The following is a 20336-nucleotide window of genomic DNA, read 5'->3' as shown; positions in this document are numbered from 1 at the left end:
CGCAGCAGACACCGCAGAAATCAATCTAATAACGGCACATGGTCCGGAAGCTCAGCTCCATATTTCACACTTCAACAAACCTGGTTTTGTGTGGTGTTGACACTCTGAATCCAGGGTAGCCAGGTATGTGAGCCCCCCCCCCCCCCCCCCCCCAACCCAAAAAAGAGAGCTTTTCTCCCCCAGCAGGGTTATTCTGGTGTTATTATGAGAACTCAACATGCTCATTATGGTTGTGGCACTGCTTTCGGGGTGGCTGTCTGCTCTGGTGTGCCAGCAGTGGAAATGCTTGTGGTGAAGGAATGACAGGGGGAGAGAAGAGAGAGAGAGAGAGAGAGAGAGAGAGAGAGAGAGAGAGAGAGAGAGAGAGAGAGAGAGAGAGAGAGAAAGGAAGCAGGAGGACAAAAAGCACAGAGACAAAAGAAGACAAATGGGTCAGCGTAGAGTAGGGAGTGACATAGACAAAAAAAAGAATTAAAAATAGAGCTTAACATGGAGCTGAGCGTAGCATGAATCTCACCGTACTGGAGCTTGTTTGACCACCTTCCACCCCCCAGTGCGTCCCCCAAAACCGTCCCCATACACAGGAAGGAGACAGAACCAGGAACACAAACAAGTGGACGCAACCACCTGTAAAGGAAAAACACAAACCACATACACACACACACACACACATGCACGTGTGTATTCACCCGCTCCACACACACACACACACACACACACACACACACACATTCCTTGTATGAACAGTCTTCTTGTGTGCAGTGGGGCTGAGAGAGACAGCACTGTCTGGTTCACCGCCACCACCTCCATAACCTCTGCCACTGCCCGGAGTGAAAACACACCGACACAGAGGTGACTGTCTTTACAACCTATTTATTTGTTGGGTGACATGAGCTTATTTTACGTCCGCTCGTGCTCTGAGAAGAAGCCGCCGTCTACGCTGCCTTCCTTAAGTCAAAACTCCTCAGAGAGGGTAATAAGTTTAATAAAATCCTCGTGATATTTTGACATCATGTCAGTATGTTTTACTGCTCACGGTCTTTGTCACCTGGATACACTTTTAAACCCGCTACTTATGTAAAACAGCGGCGCCATCCAGATAAATATAAAACATGAGAAACACGTGAACACCCAACCGAGCCCAGCGCCCAATTTTCTTAGCTTTTAGTCTGCAAAACACTGTATTGGTTGTTTATATGTACAGTACACAGCTCACTGTAAACACTGATATCCAAACAGCCTGTGCCGCTGCTGCTCTTGCCGTGCATCAAAGACCAGTCTTGTGTCCTCACCAGGCCGAGGCTGCAATTTGGGCTCGAGGCGTGGCCCGGCACCCTTTGGGCTGTGTCCGCCCTGCGCACCAGTAATGACCCCTTCCCTATGGGGAGCGTTTGATCTGGGCTGCCTGTGTGCTTCAGCGGGGCCTATTTCTGGAGCGTGGGGGGGGATAAAGGGAGCTTTCAGACTTGGTGCCAATGACCATAATTAAGAAGCTCTAAGGGGTGGCAGTGAGCGCGCTAGCAAGCGCAGAGTTTGTAATTTTAAAGAAGGGGGCAGAGTCGCTGCGGCTCATTGGAAGTACATGGGAGGGTTCGGGTGGCACCCGCCGCTGAAACACAAGGGACGGAGTGTGTAGAGGAGGCCGTAAAGAGGATGTTAATGACTCGCGTCCATTAGCACCCGCCCCTGAGGCCGGCTCACCAGCGGCCTTGGGCTGAGATGCGGAGCGATCGCCCTGGCTGACACACGCAGTCAGCTCCGCCCTCGCAGAGTGTCAATCAAGGCGACCTTTTCAGCGCTTTAAGGCCTCCGACCGCTCAAAGAGTGAGTCGCTAATGGACCCCGAGTCGCTAACGTCGTTATTCCGTGTAGCCTCCTCGGCTACTTGTTTGTCCGCTGGTGTTGCTGTGTGCAGCGCTCACGTGAACAAGCGCTTCGCTGTGATATCAATTCAAAGAGTGTTTGGCCATGTTCACTCCAGGAACCACTCATTATCCACTTCAATTTGATTCCATTACGATAAAAACAGGATTGCTACAAATTATGAGTCCTTTTTTTAGAAAAGAGTTGATGGGCTGAGGCCCCAAGCAGGTGTGGTTTTCTCAGAAATACCTCAAATGTGTTTTTGACCATTAAGAAATTCAGCTGCAACATCTCTACCATGTTCCTGTTATTCTGGATAATCCGCAGATCTTCCTCGGAGAGGTTTTCGTCCGAACCGCTCGAAACGTGTCCCATCATTCTGTTCACGAAGCATCTCAAACAGATGTCAGGTTGTGATTATCGGCTCTGGTGGCTGTGTGGGTCTTTGGTAGGCCTGGTCCTGCAAGCGGGCCGTGACTCCAATGAACCCTCTGCATCGACTCTTCACTAACACGATGGGCAAGATGTCTACAGTCGTATCTCACGCAGGAGAATGCTGCAAGAATATCTGCATGAGCTGCGGCCTTAGATTTGTGTTCAAACCACTTTGTGTGTGTGTGTGTGTGTGTGTGTGTGTGTGTGTGTGTGTGTGTGTGTGTGTGTGTGTGTGTGTGTGTGTGTGTGTGAGAGAGAGACAAAATAAGAGAGGTCCTTCCAGAAAATGACTACCATCAAGATCTTAAACATCATTGTGTTTTGCAGTTTCATATCTTTTCATATTCAGAGGGAAGATGAGTGAATTCTTAAAGTTCTCCGTTGAGGTTCAGTCTCTCCCTCACAGAAGAGGCTGGGATGACTCAAGGCCATCCTACATGATTTACTATCCCTCAATGTGTTCCACGCACTGAGGGATAGTTCGGTACTTGAAGGAGAGTCTCTGGAGGAGCTGTAGGCGTTCCTGGTTTTTGGCAGTGTCCGTGTGTGAGGCGCTGCCCACGGTGTGTCACCGGGCTTCATTCATGTGGTTTACCGGTGCGTGGGGCTCTGGGTAACATCCATGTGGCCACCCCCCCCCCCCCCCCCCCTCTGGAGGAGGGAGGCGTGTAGTTGCACGATGCAACCGCTGGGCTTGTAACTTGACACCTGGCCGCGCGCGGTGCATTCGCCGTCGCTTTACCCACAGAAAGCCTATTTAAAAAGGAAAGGGATGAGTCCAACGCTCCTGACTCCGTAACCCCCCTCCAAAAAGAACCCAGCTTTCTCGCCGGCTGCGCGTCCCTCAATCTGGATCGGCATAAATGAATGAAACACAGGGGAATATCGACAGACAATCGCACAGGGAAACTCTCTGTCAAACCAGCCTGCCAGAAGGAATTTATGTCGGGCTTGACAGGCAAATCAACATGAGCTTTTTCCTCTGGAACTTCATCCCAAGCTTGTCAAATGTGTAAAACGGCGACCGGTGTCTTCTGCCCCCGTTGCAAAGGAGTCACGCTGTGATTAACGGTCAGGTTTTTGACTGCCAGGACAAATGAATACAAATGAATTTAGGCACCCGAAGGAGAGATTGCAGAACCTCTCATCTAGACACAAAGTGAGTACTCTTTCCATGTATTAGACTTGTGTGTGTTGTTGTTGTTGTGTGTGTGTGTGTGTGTGTGTGTGTGTGTGTGTGTGTGTGTGTGTGTGTGTGTGTGTGTGTGTGTGTGTGCGCGTCGATGAGAGGCTTGTTGGAAAGAGCTGAGGTGAGGCGGATCACTGGCGGGGACTGAGTTATTAAGGAGCCGCATGCCCCCCCATGTGCGCTACCTGCGATGTGCCGGCTGGCTGTGGTCCAGCTCACCATGTAGCAGCGGTGTCCACCGGGGACCACTGCGGCTCTGTGAGGGGTCGGTTGAGACCATAGCTGTCATTTGTCATTTGTTTAACATTTACCTCAACTTTGCCAAAAAAAGAGTCAATTTGTCAATTTGTCCAAATGTGTTTTTCCCCAATGAAATGGACAAAATAGACCAATCACAATCACCAAGTTTAAAAAAATACCTTTTTTTGATATATACTTGTACTTTTGTGCAAGACAGATTGAGATTGTTCAATAACATATGGTTCATTCAAGTGTTTGGATGTTTTGTTTGGGAGCATGCAGGAACTTTGTCATGTACTTGTTTACTAAACTGACTCATCTGAGCAAAAACAGGCAATTATTCAGACCCACAAAGTAGTTCATCAGCATCCTCTCACGCGTTTGTGAGACGCTTTCCGTGTTTCCACATTTACGCATGCAGAGTGCGCACAGCCGCATTTACGCAGGGGGGAATGTTTCCTAAGGTGGACGAGGTGTCTGACAGTTTACTGCTAAAACTGTGACATGAACTTCTGCAGCAGCTTTCCAGACCTCATTACTTATCATTATATTTAAAGGAACATCTGCAAGTGACATGCTGTGAAGCTCAGTGGAGCTTTTACTAGTCAGTGACTCACAATGCAGATGTTTTATGCACGTGTTTACAGGTTTGAACAGACATTCTGTTGTAATATACTGACGCAAATATTGGGTCGTCACTTCGCTGCGTGTTGACTATTTTAGGGAAGTACATGCAACAGTAAAAAAAGTCATTCCTCCATTCATAAATGCATTCATTCATTTAAACACGCATGCGTCGTTCTTGTCTTCGATCGATATGTGGTGTTGTTGCGCAGTGAACATCTGGATTAGGTGGTGAGAGAGTGGGGGATGTAGAGGAGGAAAGTCCGGAGATCTCGCTCACTGTCCCCCAAGCTTCTCATGAAAGCAAGCTGGCCAAAAATGGTGTCAGCTGTACTCCATCGCTCCTGGCTGGACGTTTTACAGAAAACCATCGTTCGTTATGACAAATAGAAGGTTCCTACTCTTTACCCAACAGTGGCACAACAACATCTGTAGCATACGATGTGCGTGGATCGCGAGCAGAGTCTACCTGCGAGGTGTCATCTTCACGGAACATCAGACACACACGTGTCCACGTGGTGTCGCCCTTTACGTCTCACTCCTGGCTTTTTTTTTGTTGCACGCAATTCATCTCTTGCAGGGTGTAGACATATTTGAAAAACCAACTATAGAGTTTAATATTTTAAATATGATACTTTCTGGGTCAGAACCTCTCGCTCTAACATGAACAATAAGGTCCAAGTAGAGCAGGGTGTCATACAAATGTCATGTTCATCTGCTTTAAGTCATTATAACAGTTGGAACAGGACTGATGAGGCGCATTGGATCAGTAGAAATTGGTCAAGAAGTAGATTTTTACAGATAATGGACATTCAAGTACACAACTTGTCTTAAGAGACCCTCTCTTCCTCATCAGCCTCTGTTAGTGTCAGCCACTCTGTAGGAATTTTCCACTGGGTGTGTGTTTGTGTGTGTGTGTGTGTGTGTGTGTGTGTGTGTGTGTGTGTGTGTGTGTGTGTGTGTGTGCGCGCTCAGGAGGCAGGATCACCTTTGGGAAATCCTTTCAGGGAATCAGTGAGTAGAGTCCAAACTGGTTAAAAGAAACGGAAACTATAGTGGCTTCTCAGTGTATGTGTTTTTCCTCAACCTTTGACTGGTCACTGGCCTACAGACAAGCTGCTATTTGAGTGTGTGTGGAGGGGGGTGGGGGGGTGGGTGGGTGGGGGGGTGTGTAGGTTTAGGAAAAGACATAAAGACAATGATGCATTGAGAGAACATTGGCTTTGAGGAAACAACCGTTTCCATGTGACGATTGCTGCTGCAGATTGTCCGATGTGGCACCAGATACCTAGAGGATCCAGATACTCTGACTCACTGTCTCCATCAGTGTGCCTTTGTATCCATATTTGTCATTAGATGACTAGACTGTATGATGGCAGAGGAGATGTGTGTGCTACTCACAGATCATGAGATCACTGAGTAGTGAGGGATGTTTCCAGCAGCGTTCTTCTCCCCTCTCTCTTTTAAATGTGAGCTTTAATAGACGACTTCGGGGGAGTTATTGTTCATCTCGGTCTGTATTTTGTCCACTCAGCTTAGCCGAGAATTCCCTCGGGGAGTCCTGTCAGAGCTCACTGCTGCGGTATGAAAACCACACCAGACTGGGTGCGTGTGCAGATGTCCGCCTCCTTCACGTGCTCCACGTGAAGAAAAGTCCCGTCCCGTCCCATCCCGTCCCGTCCCGTCCCGTCCCGTCCCGTCCCGTCCCGTCCGCAGATCTAAACAAGCTACCGAGAACTTTCAAAATGAAAAGCCAAGGAAAACAGCGCCGTTTCCCAGGAAACACAGTCCGTTTTGCACAGATGTAAACAGCCCGGGGGGGACGGGAGCAGAGTCACTGCTGCTGCAGTAAAAGATAATCTCAGCATCCATGACTCATTTTCAGTCAGCGGATCTCTCAGCTGATAAGACACGAATGAGACTGTAACCAGCTGGGAGTCTGGGAGAGAAACACTCACTCTTACACACCCACAGACACACACACACACACACACACACACACACACACACACACACACACACACTCACTAAGCATCCTGAGTAACCACAGCCAGCTGTGTGTGGGGTTGATTGTGATGAAGCTGTATTAGCAACAATGAACTGGGAGACAGGCAGACATAGACACCGTCACACACACACACACACACACACACTCGGATATGTGTACACACACCCTGATTATAATCATTGAGAGCAGTGGGGGAAGCTGCCACTGTTAGTGCGGAAGTTGTTTGCAGAAGTATTTCTGAAGAGATGTTATCCTGGGGATGCAGGTAAATATGTTTACAGCAGTTCCCGTCTTTCCCACATCTGATGTATTTGGAGCCCACAGACCCGACTGCCTGCTCTCTGCTCTGGCCCTCCAGCTACAGCTGCTATACACATTTCCTCCTCCTCCGATGTGTGTGTGTGTGTGTGTGTGTGTGTGTGTGTGTGTGTGTGTGTGTGTGTGTGTGTGTCTGGATGACCTCCAGTGGTAAACAGTGGCTCCCCTGCCTGTCACCGGATCTCAGGCCCCCGCTGAGCCCTCAGTCCATTTTCCAATCAGTCTCCTCACCTGGAAGTGGTGAGGGTGGTGAGAGAGACCGCTTTGTGTTGATGGAGAAGTCTACTGCAGTATTTCTGTCTCTCAAACAACATGAAGCTGTGTGTGTGTGTGTGTGTGTGTGTGTGTGTGTGTGTGTGTGTGTGTGTGTGTGTGTTTTGGAAGTTGTAAGTGCTTTTGCAGAGATCGGTCGCTCCGGGTTTGTTTCACTTTGTGTTTTTCTGCGATCTAAAAACAGTGATTACAGATTATTATATTCTACATTACTATACTCTACTATATTCTAATCTTTCACAGTACTGGAGTCTTTTGTCGTCTATTGAGACACAGGCAGGATATTTCCTAATGACGGCTAAATGCAAGCAGATCCAATATAAAGGCGACCTTCATGAAGGGATTAATACGTTTTATTAATGGTTAATAAATCGTTCACTAAAGCTTTGCAGATCTGTTGCAAGCATTTTAGACTTGCTGGACTTTGTCACCACCTGGACTAAAATCCACCTCAACAACTTTATTCACACGTACAACTGCAGACTCTGTGATTGTAAACAATAAAGCATTCATAATGGTTTGACTTGTTGAAGCTAGTAAACAGCTTTTTAAAGAGTTGAATAATTGAATAATTGAAGGATGTGTGACCGCTGCCTCGTCCTAACGTCCTCTCTTCTCTTCCAACAGGAGAGCCCTATTGCTCTGTACCGTATTATATTGTACTTGTTACCTGGGACTTACACAAGTACACTCTGAAGGTAAGACCTCCACTTCCACTTCTCTCATTTCAGCCACTTCTCTTAATCCCCTCTTTTCTTCTTCACCGAAAAACGTAGCAGTGGAATAAAACTGTAAACTTTATTTGAGCACTGGGGGGTTGGGGTTGGGGGGGGTTATTCTTTGCATATTTGGTCATTGCCCAAGCACGTAAACACATGAGCAAGCCGAGCGAGCGGTGGGAGTGATCGGATCGTTACAGAGAGACATGCTCCTCACCGAGTCTCTACGCTTTGATTTACAGCATTCAGGAGACGGAACGTATGTTCTGCTGTAACAATGTATCAGATGACAGGGTGACAGGGTGACGGGGTGACGGGGTGACAGGGTGACGGGGTGACGGGGTGGAAGGGGTTACTCGTAGTGGTAGCTCACAGCTTCCTCTGCTTTACGAAAGCTTCAGAGCAAGTTTCAGCTCTTTGATTGCCTCCCTAGCGTCACAGCTCTGGTTCACTCTCACCGTTCTCATAGCGTCATATTCAACCGCAGCCGGCAGCTGTTTTTCACTGGAAAGCTGCAGCGAGCCGTTGGAGACTACCTTCCCGGCACCAGGCAGCCGACACACACATGTAGCGACCAGATGGAGAACACAGAGGAGCGTTTACCAGCACTAAATGAATGATAAGGCTGCTCTGTAACTCTTTGATGTGTAAATAACCAACATTATGTGCGTCATCAAGCTAAAATGTGACGATATGTCGTCTGTATTTGGCTGTTTTTCGACGTTGTTTCAGATTGTGATCCTTTGAGCGTCTTTTTCTACCAAACGGACGAAAAGCATGACGAGTTATAGATACAGTTCAGTGAATCGGCCCCTTCTCTACTCCAATTATCATGATTGAGACTGACAGGGGGTTCAATAGGCTCGACACGCGGCCACTGAAAACCGACGGCCGACAAAACCAAATGTCATCTCGGTTCATTGCAACAAGGCTGAAACCTTTTTTTCCCCCAAATTCGAGGTCATGGCTCTCTAATAAGCGCTTACAACGCTTACTTAAGCGCTGACTTTTTCTATTTGATAAAAAAAAGAACTCCATTTACTAAATGTAAATTAAAAAAAAGACTTTTATGACATAATGGCTTAAGCATTTTAAGCAGTTTAAGCGTCTGCATTAAGTTTAAGTTGCATTAAGTTTAAATTGCATTAACTTTAAGTTGCATTAGGTTTAAGTTGCATTAAGTTTAAGTTGCATTAGGTTTAAGTTGCATTAAGTTTAAGTTGCATTAACTTTAAGTTGCATTAACTTTAAGTTGCATTAGGTTTAAGTTGCATTAAGTTTAAGTTGCATTAACTTTAAGCATCTGCATTAGGTTTAAGTTGCATTAAGTTTAAGTTGCATTACATATTACCACAATGACTCCATTCTGAACAGGGACCTTTGTTGCATGGAGCTCTACTGTCACCACCAGATAAAAGCAAAATCTTAAAATTAGAAGAACAAACGGAAATAAACGATATTTCACCACATAGTTTCGTCTCTGATTCAATCACATAAATCACAAATCATGGTGAGAATTCTTGCGATGTATTGTTGCGGGGATGATTTTTTTTCCACACACACACACACACACACACACACACACACACACACACACACACACACACACACACACACACACACACACACACACACACACACACATCACAAACGGCTCCTCACTATAGACCAGTCAGCCAAAGAGAGCTCTTTGGAGTGTGTTCCAATGAATCGGTGACTTCATCCTCTACGACGGATAACATTACAGACTGAAGAGCCTTGGACTTTCTCTCTGTCCTACTCCAGTGACTTGGCACAGAGCAAGGCTATGAACTCCAGCCATGTGTTAAACACACGTCTGTCTGTCTGTCTGTCTGTCTGTCTGTCTGTCCTTCTGTGTGTGTGTGTGTGTGTGTGTGTGTGTTCGCATACATTCAGTGTTCTGTATACCTAGAACCACATGGTTGATGCATGCCCCAGTAATGCCAGTGGTATTTAGATAAAGGGAGTTTGGAGATGGGAGTCTTCGTACAGAAGAGATGCATGTAATGCACCTCTTCTGCCTCACTGCCAAGTCCTGATGTCCTTTACTGCAGGAGAGAGAGAGAGAGGGAGAGACCACACAGAGAGAAGAACTCTCTCTATATCCCATGTAGGTCTTGTTTCTTCTGGCTATTTCATAAAGCCCTAATGTTTTGAGGCAAGGGAAAACCCTACAGCCCTATACAGAGCATGGAAAGCACATAAAGAACCGGCGGCTTTGCAAAAAAACTAAATGATGTGAGTGCAATATTCTATGAAATCAAACTAGAGTGCGTTTAAAACCTGGTATGCATCAGTAGCACTTAATAATTCCAGACTAGACGGATTAGTTTACGTTTTTGTTTGACACGGTGCATGTGAGAACTCAGCCGCTTCCTCCCTCCGGTCTAATTCCTTGATCACTACCACCACTACCAGGGATCACATTCCCGCTCTTCGCTTTCTTTTTCCGTGCAATTATATAAAGTCTGAGCCCCCCCTGTCAGCCGTCTAATGAAGCCAGCCTTGTATTATAGAAGGACAAGCGTCTCATTGAAGTCCTTTCTCTCCGTGGCTTTAGCAGTGCAGCAACTGTTGGGACGTCCCGTCGGTCTTTCCCCTCGTCTTTCCCACTTTCTGTCATGCCATCAGCATTGCGTGGCCACGTTTCTATCTGTTCACAAGCAGGGCTTCTATACGCATGTCCCCATTAGGCAAGGCCCAGTGACCACAGGTCATACTCAGCCCAGAGACAATAAAGACGTCGAGGGGCCTGGGTCTGAGCTCACAGGTCATATATAGAGAATGAGCGCAGGGGGACCCCTGAGACTGAAACGCTGAATAGAGAGTCAAAGTTGGCGGAAAGGCTGGAAACTGTGTTCTGCCTCCAGGCGGGGAGATGCCGTACTCACTTGTGGTTCCTGTGGTCATGTTCTGAATTTCCAAACTGGCTCAATTGATGAGAAAGACAGAGAGGAGCAGGGAAGAGGGGAGCTTTTCTGACGATGTCCTTCGGCTCATTCGTCCCCTGTAGCCTTAAAAAACGAGAGGCCATGCCTTGACATCGGCGCGGCAAACGGCACATGTGCTTTAACGAACGCAGCAATTACTCAGACGTGCTAATTGGTGCGGAAGTTACATAATTTTGCCACCAAATGTAAATTTAGAACCTGAACTCTGTCCCTTGTGCCTCAAAACTGACAAACACTTATTGTTAGCTCTACACAGTGTCCAACAGTCCCTCTTTCCTCAGAAGGGCCAGATGGTTGCTAGGAGAGGATCAGGTCCTTTACCTCGTTACCGGCTGCTAAATTAATAACCAATGCTTTGGCTCGGAAACCTTTTGTTGGAGCTGTTACAATATGGCCACATTATTCTTACATTTCGGGTTTGAGCGGCAGCTCCGTTAAGAATTTGCCGGCCTCAATAGCAATAAACATGAAATATTTTTGAGGCCATCTGTTGTGGTCTTGCTTAAAGCAGCTCTATGCTTCGCCAGAGTCACGTGGTCAAACGATGCCACTACTTGCCCATATTTGAGAGAAGCGTGAGGCTGAAAACCCGCTGACGTTTGAAACAAAGGCCACCGCAGCGTCTCTTTGCAACTATCCAGAGTCTCTTCATACTCCCCCCCTATCATCAGCCTACTTTTATGTCCTCGTGGACCTCTACATAGTCATTTGTTTTGGCCTTAAGTCGCACTAGACGGCGTACAGAAGCAGTTTGGTCGCCTCCAAACCTCAGGGAGTTTATTATTCTTTGTGTTTATTTCTATTTTCTCCTCCATCTCTTCACCCTGCAGCGTTTGAGCTCCGTTACTTTGTGAACTGCTGTTCTGAGTTGTTTGAAAGACCAGTCGGACATGATGTAAAGCTGCCATGTCTGTCATGTGTGACAGCAACAAAAAAAAGTAGATTGGTTTTATTTTGCAGGTAATTGGAAACTTGGCTCATGAGCCAGTGTAGTCAATCCGACCATTACCGCTGGCAAACACAGCTGAAACATGTTGCTGATCCTCACAACGCCTCCAGAATCTCCTATTAATATCTTTACGATGTTTAACAGTTTCCCTCTGTTGTTCCTCATCCGTGTCTGCTCACCGTAAATGTTTGTGTGTGTAATTGTTGCTCAAGTGGCCATGTTCTTGAGTTGTAGTCAACAAAACGGAGATGAGCATTCCGCCCATGTTCCCCTGTGACTCACTCCCAGCTAGCGTGGATCATTTCACTGTGGTGTGATGAGTGTTTTGTTCAGGGACAACACATTTTGGGCACATACAATAATAAACATTTGTTTTCACCTCTCTATAATGAGGTTGCAGAGCTTATAAGAACATAAAAAACAAACTTATAATGAAATATGATCAACAAAACCCAGGATAATTAAGTCTTTAAAATGAAAGAAGTTGTAGTGCATACTTGCCAAGTACTAAAAGAGAGCACATGCTAGTTTTCATGTTCTTACTGTACTGATGTGTAACCTTCATAGACAAACCTGCCATGATAGTTTGCACCTCTAACGCCGTTCTCCCTTTCATGCAGATGTGGACATCCTCCAAAAGTTGGGGCTCAAGGGAGAGAAACCGTCGCACCCGGTGCCAGCAGGGGTCATTCCATTCCGATCGGGGATCATCCTCAACCAGCGGGCGCACGTTGAAACCCCATTGCGCTCGGTCTTCCCAGCGGCCATCTGGCCCAACCTTGCACTGGTCCTGAGTGTGCGCTCGCACCGCGTCAACAGTGCTTTCCTCTTCACCCTGCTCTCAGGCCGAAAGAAGCTCCTCCTCGGTCTGCAGCTTACACCGGGCCATCTGGTACTGCACACGGGGCCGAACGCCTCGGTGGCACTGCCCTATGAGCCCCATGACGGTCAGTGGCACCAACTGGCGGTGGGAATTAATGGAAAGAGAGTGACTCTTTATGCCTCCTGCGGAGAGCAGAGTGTTCATGCAGACTTTGGGTGGGACAGTGAGGAAGGACTGGCTCCGGAGCTCCAGGGCTCCTTCTTGTTGGGGAGGACGAGCCAGCAGCAGGCCTCGGCACACTTTGAAGGAGCCATCTGCCAATTTGACCTGGTCCCTTCTGCACAGGCAGCTCACAACTACTGCAGGTACATTAAGAAACAGTGCAGGGAAGCTGACACATACAGGCCTAACCTTCCTCCCTTGTTGCCTATCCTTCCACGAGAAGCAAACGTCACAGCTACCGCCGCTACCCCTAAACGCGGTGGCTCGGAATCGCCCAGGAAGACCACGAGGCAGAGCCTTGCCAGGAGCGTCGCCGCTGCTGCCTCGGCCGTCAGATATGTGGCCTCCACCCAAACAATAAAACCCAGACCCGGGACCATTCCTACACCCTTTCTGGTAACCTTGATGCCCGTCACAGTCCAGCTTGGTTTGGCCTCCCCGCCTCCCAAGGCCAGGACTGAGACTGTCACAGCACCACTCAGGACAAGAGTACCCCCAACTAAACCACCAAACCCAAGACCCACCACCTCTAAAGCTTCAAATCATAAACCCTCCAAACCCACTCCCCCAAAGCCCACTCCTCAGAACAGCTCCAAAAAGGCAATTGCAGGAACAGACAACAAGAAGAAGCCTACTATTCCAGCCACTACCAGCACCAAACCCTCCAAGACCAAGCCTGACTCTGCCTTATCAGAACAAGGTGCACTCCCAAAGAAACCACAACCCACCACAGCCAAGAAAACATCGCCCAAGCCTAAAGTTACGCCATCCAAAGCCACTCCGTCCAAACCCAAAACAAATTCTGTCAAAGTTGTCCCTTCCAAACCAACGATATCCAAAGTCAACCCTTCAAAATCAACAATCTCCAAAACGGCAACTGCTAAAACCTCTAAGCCAGTCACCAAGCAGGTCATCAAACCAACACAGCAAGCCAAAACCACCAAGGCTACAGTCACCCCGCGACCAACCAGATCTTCCTACAACCCTGTAACACCACCTGCTACTGATGGCTTCCTGAGCTGGGAGGTGCCACCTACTCAGTTCTCCCTGCTGGCTGGACCTATAGGACAGAAAGGAGAAGCAGGCCCACCGGTAAGCACCTCTTGGTCTGTTGCCACAAAGGCAAATTAAGTAAATTTACAACAGATGCATACATGTGCTTGAGCACTCTACTTTGATCAAGGGCTAGCTAACGCTACATGCTTTAAGAATGCATACGTTCCTGGTAGACACAAAAACATGGCAATAAAAAGGGGCCCAGCTTACGGACGACTTAAGAAGAAAACCGGAATATACAGTTAAAGAGCATCATAAAATAGTTTCTGAAGCTGACAAGGTGCCAGTGTAGCACAGCTAAGATTAACGCGTCATGGTTCCCTTTTTGGCTGAGTGTCTATAGCCTGGCTGTAGCACAAAAGGTTCTGGAAATTCAAGGTGAAGGTTGATGGTTTATGGTAGTAAAGTGGGTGCTAGTGCTCTGGGGCTGGAAATAAGAGATCAAAGAGATAAGTAGGTTAATGTAGATCTCCTTTTCCCACAAAAGTTAGAAATCCCACCTTTTCCTCCCTCCTTTCCTCCTTCCTCTGTGCACTGAACCCTTCAGGCTGTGTGTGACGTGTCAGGTCTGACGCCTTGCCGTCTCTGCACCAGATTCCTCTGTCATAGAGGGCCAGTGGAGGTCTCATGGCCCTCTTTCAAAGCTAGGTCAAGGGTCAAAGCAGTCGGTAAACACCATCATTCATCTTCCCAATTCAACGCTAAAGTAGGCCAGGCCTATATCCCGAGGAGCGGGAAACACTGAGGCAGGCAGATCTATTTTCACCTTTTTTTTTCTCCACCCATTTTAGCGTCAGGTGTGAGCAGGCCTTGTGCGTTTGATACGTGGGCCTTAGTCATTGTAGTGGTCTGTAATTTGCCCGCGGTAGATTGCAGAGGGCGGTACGTCAAGGGTTGGCTAATTTGCATCTACGCCGATGTCCGCACCAAACTCGACTTACATTGAACCAAATTACTGCAATTTAGAAAGCACTGCCTGCAATCTCAATATGAAGCAGGTAATCTACCACAGGAAATTGGTTGTAGGAGGATGATTTAGGTAAATTATAAGGTCATTTACTGAAGAACTTGCCCGACACAGGTGCTGAGACTACCTCAGACTCACACAGATTTTTGGAGGGGTTAATGTCAAAGTGTGTGTGTGTGTGTGTGTGTGTGTATTTGTATGCATATGTGTGTGTGTGTGTGTGTGTGTGTGTGTGTGTGTGTCTATGTTGCCATGTAGTGCCTCGGGAGATCCCAGAGGAACCCAGTCAAGCTTCCTTTTCATCTTGTGCACACACACACACACACACACACACACACACACACACACACACACACACACACACACACACTCACTCTCTTATACATACACACACATTTTGACAAACATATGAAAGTCAGGAGCCAATGAAAAGCATTGCATTCATTGAGGTTTCAGCCAACAGCTTTATCATTCATCACTCTTGCTGCCGAACGCATTAATAGTCTCCTACTGAAAGACACAATCGGGATTTGGACTCTTGTTTCCACCGGGCAGATTTTTTGCACTCTGGCTTCCAGGAGAAACATCCAATACAGGCACCGATATGGCAAAGTTCTCCCCAACTGAAGTGCTTTTGGCTCCTCTCTGCTGCTTTAAAAAAAACTGTTCCAATGCACACCTGAATGTGATTTATATGTTCTTGAGTTTTATGTGATTGCTGAAAGTGAGAGTTGGAAGTTTTAATCTGATTAGTTTTTAATTGGAGCTGTGCTGGCTGTGAGTTTGAATCTGATTTAAAGCCAAACTCGTATAACTCTCATAACTAGGCTTCTGTATTCAGTTAAATTTAACCTGAGTACTGACATGTTGCCACATTCAGAACTTTCAAGGAGTTTACTTTGAAATTATGCCACAAAAAAAAAAGATTATAGTGGAGTTTGCACATTTTTACTGTGTTTTCCAGTAGTTTGGAAGCCAAAAAAGCAAATTTAAGTAAAATTGTTTTTAAACTCTGAAACAATTAATCATACAGAACAGTACATAATTCAGATTCAAGTTGCCAGGTGGCACAAATCATCTTCCAACTACCTCACAGTCAGCGAGTCTAAACCTCACAACTGAAAACAGCCTTTGCCACCAGACCGTGTTTGAAATGTGGTGATTGTAAAAATGCGTGCTGATGTGGGGAACTCCGTGAGACCGTTACCTCCCTGTCCTGGAGAGCGGTCAACAAACACGTTCTCCACGCAAGAACGATGCTCTTTGACGATGGACAGGTGCAAAGAGGGAAAGACAAACAAACAAACAAACAAACAAGTGTAAGGAAGGAAGGAGGGGGTGGAGGTGTGAAGATGGACAGGACCATGTGTTGACGTCGACAGGTCCTCAGGCCACCAAAGAGCGCCCCACCTGTAGCAATGGTGGTGGTCTCAACCATGGAGGTCGTCCTGGAGGGGGTGGTGGGGGGGCCAATTATAATCTTCAGAGCGACACACTACATCACAGACGGACACGCTGTGCACACAATATATACTGTATATACGGCTGACCCCCACGACCTTTAGACCTTTGTCTTGAAGTTTTTGCTTTGTCTCCTTAAGTTCAAAGCCTTGTGAAAAAGGAGCCGAGGAAGCTGGAGCTCTTTATGGTAGATGCTGCTTCCTTTTTACTAGATCCTCAAATCTTTGTTATCTGAGGCATCAAATTTAACAGCGTCGTAAAAATACTGTAATTCATTTACAGTGAAGAACGCTATTTACAGATTCAGGACCCAGAGCGCTACAGGTAGCTCTCGTTAGCCCCTCTGTTTTTCCTCACTTCTCCTTTTTCCTCTTTTTTTTTTTATGAAAAGAAAACGAATGAGAGCTAGGCTGATAGAGCCACACAGGGGCCTTGAGTAGCTCAGGAAATGACCTGTTATTTCTAGTGTTTCTACGGTTTCCTGCCACACAGGCTGAGAACTTCCTGACGGATAAGCCTGAACTCTCATCACCTTGAGATGGAATGACTTCAGATGGACGAGGTGTCGATTCTGACTGTGGAAACACACTGTGGCGTCTAACTGATGGTTTTTGATTGAGCATGATAGAAGGGGGGGAGGGGGAGGGGGTTGCTTAGGTATTGAATAAGATCTTCTGAATGCTGTCACTCAATGCACTCGCTCTCTCTCTCTCTCTCTCTCTCTCTCTCTCTCTCTCTCTCTCTCTCTCTCTCTCTTCAGGGACTGCCAGGACCTCCAGGGAAGCTAGGCCTGGCAGGCAAGAAGGGTCCTCGGGTAAGTCTCTCACACCTCCAGCCCCATCAAACACACTTCCATTTCTACCCTCTAAAACTGGTTTAATCTGTTCTTCTACCCCAAGATGTTTAATTCATATGGAGCCATGTTAATAAGTGTGTCTTTATTTAGGTGCACTGCGGGTGTGTCTCTGTGTGCGCGTGTGTGTTTGTTTGTGTTTTTGCCACTGCTGCTGACGCACATGTTGCTGAAACATGAAACAGACCTTAAGTGAGAGAGGTGACTCTGGACGACGGACACACAGGACTGTATCTGTGTGTTTCCAGCCTGGAGGCCAAAATCCTGGACCATTTTTTATGAAGTTACAATAATAACCTGCCAAGCCAAGCTCCCACATCCCTTTTAATCTCTCCCATCACCCCAGCTCACACACACACACACACACACACACACACACTCACACACTCACACACAGAGTTTTCCTATGCAGGCAGATTGACCATATTCAGCACGGGGCTGCGAGTGCTGACCTCCCACCCCTGAGCATAAACAGGAAAGCTCCTATAAAGACGGCCTTTCAAAAAGGCTGGCTGTGCCACAGGATGCCTAATAAAAGCACTGTAAACAGACAGACAACACATGGCTCCACTGCACTTTCTTCTCCTCGCTGAGCTGCTGCAGCAGGCTGCACCAACACTCCATAGGAACCCCATCCTGGACCAATGAAAGGCCTCTTTCTCCGGGGCCACTTGACTAGATAAAGTCTTCATTCGTGGGTCTTCTTGGAGGAGTCCTCTCTGTTTCCCTCTGCATGGATTCAGACGGACTTGTTTTTTTAAGTATGTCAACAACTATTGGACGGATTGTCATGAAAGATACTCAAGCTCCCCTCAGGATGAAGTGTAATAACTTTGGTGATTCCTTCACTTTCCCTCTAGTGCCCATCAATCGGGTCAACATTTTAATTTGCTCAAAGTTTATGACCACATACCTACAAAATGAATGACATACCAGTCAGCCCCAGCTGTGCTTAAGATAGGGAACACGGTTAATATTATATCTGCTCAACATCAGCATGTTAGCATTATCGTTGTGTGCATGTAGCATGTGGAGCATATAGCTCAAAGCGCTGCTGCACAGCCTGCTAGCATGCAGGTAGACTCTCTGTGTTGTTGAACCACTTGAATTGACAAAGAGTACAAACAAGCTACTCAGTCAATCCAGACTATAGAATAATCTGAATGCACCATCAGATGTATGCTTTATGTCCGTAAAATCCGCTGTTTTTTTTTTTATTATTACTTGCCGTTTGTGTCTGTCTGAGTCTGAGAAACGTTAAGTCCCTGTGATCCCTCACCACTACAGATGTATAAGGAGGTCTTTGTCTGGCTCTAATTAAAGCTATTTAAGCCCTTTGCAGCGCCTCCCACTCCGTCTCTAGTCGCAGTTCCACAGCATCAGCAATGATCCAAATCAAATGTACCTGTAATAAGACTTCTTTTAGGGGCTTAAAAAAGCCTAAACAAAGAGCTGTGTGAACTTGTTCAAGCATTATATAAGTGTGACTCTGTGAGTGGAACTGTTTTTGAATGACCGAGCAGGAGCTTTTCTGCGTACTATATAATGAGGGTCTTAAGAAGAATTTGTCTTTCCGTGATTTGAGGTTGGAGCCCGGACAGGTTTTGACTTATGGTTTTGACTCAAACTTGTCCTTTAGTAAAGCCTTTCAGCCTGCTGACCTCCATCCATCAGCAGTATGTATCACCTCGCTTTGATTTGCATCCTGGCGGCTTAGACGTGGCCTTTGTCCACCGCGGCAAAGCAGCTGTTGAGCTGCCTGTGGCATTGTCCGTGGAAGTGGTCGGTTTGCAACGTGCAAACAATGAAAACAAGCCCGTTCAATAAAGACGCACTTGTAAAGCCCTTTGGTTTTTGATGCCACTTTAACAGAGGTCTGCTTGCAAACCCGCCGCCAGTGTCTGCCTCTGACCTCACGGTCATTTTGTTTAACGCTCACACGAGAGCGCATACATGCTGCGCCGCTAATCCCACGGCCGACATATGTGGCCGTGTTTTATGACCTGCCTGTAGAAAGAGGGAGGCAGGTTATGGAGCTTTTGCTGTAAACAAAAAGCATTTTATCAAGTTTAGTTGCTGCGAACACCGAGCTGCATACTTGCAGACTCACAAACGCATGTCTCCCCTCTTGGTTAGATGAGAGTGTGTGCTTTTATTTTTTGGGAAGAGATTTTCACTTGTTCATCAACTCCAAATCTGAATGCAGCTGCAGGTCGCTTAAAGCTGCGGGCTCAAAGGTGGCGCGGCGTGACTTGATCATAAGCATCATCTCTTTTTTACGTCAAAAAAACCTAAATTCCAGTCGGGGTGTTTGCTGAAGAGAGAGCCCTGCCAGTTTTATTTTTGAATGACCTTCCGTAGCATTGGATTACTGGAAGTCAGCGTGATGACACACAGAGCACCATTGAGCCCCAGCGAGCACCACCCATGAACCTTCACCTCTGACCCCACACATGTGAGTGTGAGGCGCCGTCGCACAGCAACCACTGTCAGTAAAGAAGCCTTTGCTAGGTGTCCGTGAATAGTCGGGCCAAGCCCTTTTTTTTTTTCGAGTCCGTTTGTAGGTGTGTAATGGCGACGGTGTGAGAGGAAACATGCGTCGCGGCTGCACACGTCGGTATCTATCTGAAGAATGAGCTGCGCGTATTCGTCTGGAGCCCGCTGGGTCAAAAGGGTCTTTGTCTGAAGGGGAAGAAAAAATGTCGGCCATCTTTCCTCATGCTTCCCCTACAAAACCGACGAACCCCCCCCCCCCCCCCCAGCTCACTTCACCTGCAAGCGAAGCTAATTCAGATCTCAGATGGACATTTCATATAGAAACTATTAAGAAGTAAATGAGTGAAGTGTTCTTCTGAAGGCGACAGATCAGCTTTTTAATGGTCTTCATATTTCCCGAGGTAAAGTGTTTGTATGGATCTGTCCCTCTGGAACATTGCTGTAATAACAGAATAACGAGTCATAGTTTCATTATTTTTTTGAAACCTCCCTTTAGGCACATTTTTAATACCACATTTTAAATGTTTGGCATGAAGTTAGCCGTCTGGGTTTCCATCGTAATTTTCAAACTTGTCATGGCTTATTGTTGTAAATGCCTAAATGATACTTTGGACTACTTACTATTTTCATTTTTTCATACACTCTGGTCACTGCACTGATGTGTTTAGCTTTTAAAAATATTGGCTTTTAAAGCAAATTAATTCACACGGTTTGGCTCTTCACCAGCTCTGCTTCTGTTATTGTGAAGTTTTACTGTAATTTATTGAGCGCTGCTCTTTTCACTCAGAGATGGCAGCGACTTTAACGAACGCTGAAAAAATGTTTCCTCACTCCTCAGAGGCATGAATATAAAGTGTGTGTGTGTGTG

The 20336-nt window shown here is 46.7% G+C and overlaps 1 protein-coding gene across 1 annotated transcript in view; it reads left to right on the top strand.

Annotated features, from left to right (window-relative positions):
* Positions 1-3087: 3087 nt before the first annotated feature.
* The window catches only part of col27a1a (collagen, type XXVII, alpha 1a), a 59566-nt gene continuing 42317 nt past the window's right edge, over positions 3088-20336 (top strand). The window contains exons 1-4 of the mRNA XM_068706701.1: positions 3088-3457; positions 7578-7648; positions 12211-13727; positions 16880-16933. Coding sequence (XP_068562802.1) covers positions 3405-3457; positions 7578-7648; positions 12211-13727; positions 16880-16933 — 1695 coding nt within the window. The 5' untranslated portion in view covers positions 3088-3404. The remainder of the gene's footprint in view (positions 3458-7577; positions 7649-12210; positions 13728-16879; positions 16934-20336) is intronic.

This window comes from Cebidichthys violaceus, unplaced genomic scaffold (assembly GCF_023349555.1).
Source record: "Cebidichthys violaceus isolate CVI_PGR_0920_01 unplaced genomic scaffold, fCebVio1.0.p SCAF_12, whole genome shotgun sequence".
Classification (NCBI taxonomy): domain Eukaryota; kingdom Metazoa; phylum Chordata; class Actinopteri; order Perciformes; family Stichaeidae; genus Cebidichthys; species Cebidichthys violaceus.
The sequence above is the reverse complement of the archived record's forward strand: the minus strand, read 5'-3'. Positions and strand labels throughout refer to the sequence as shown.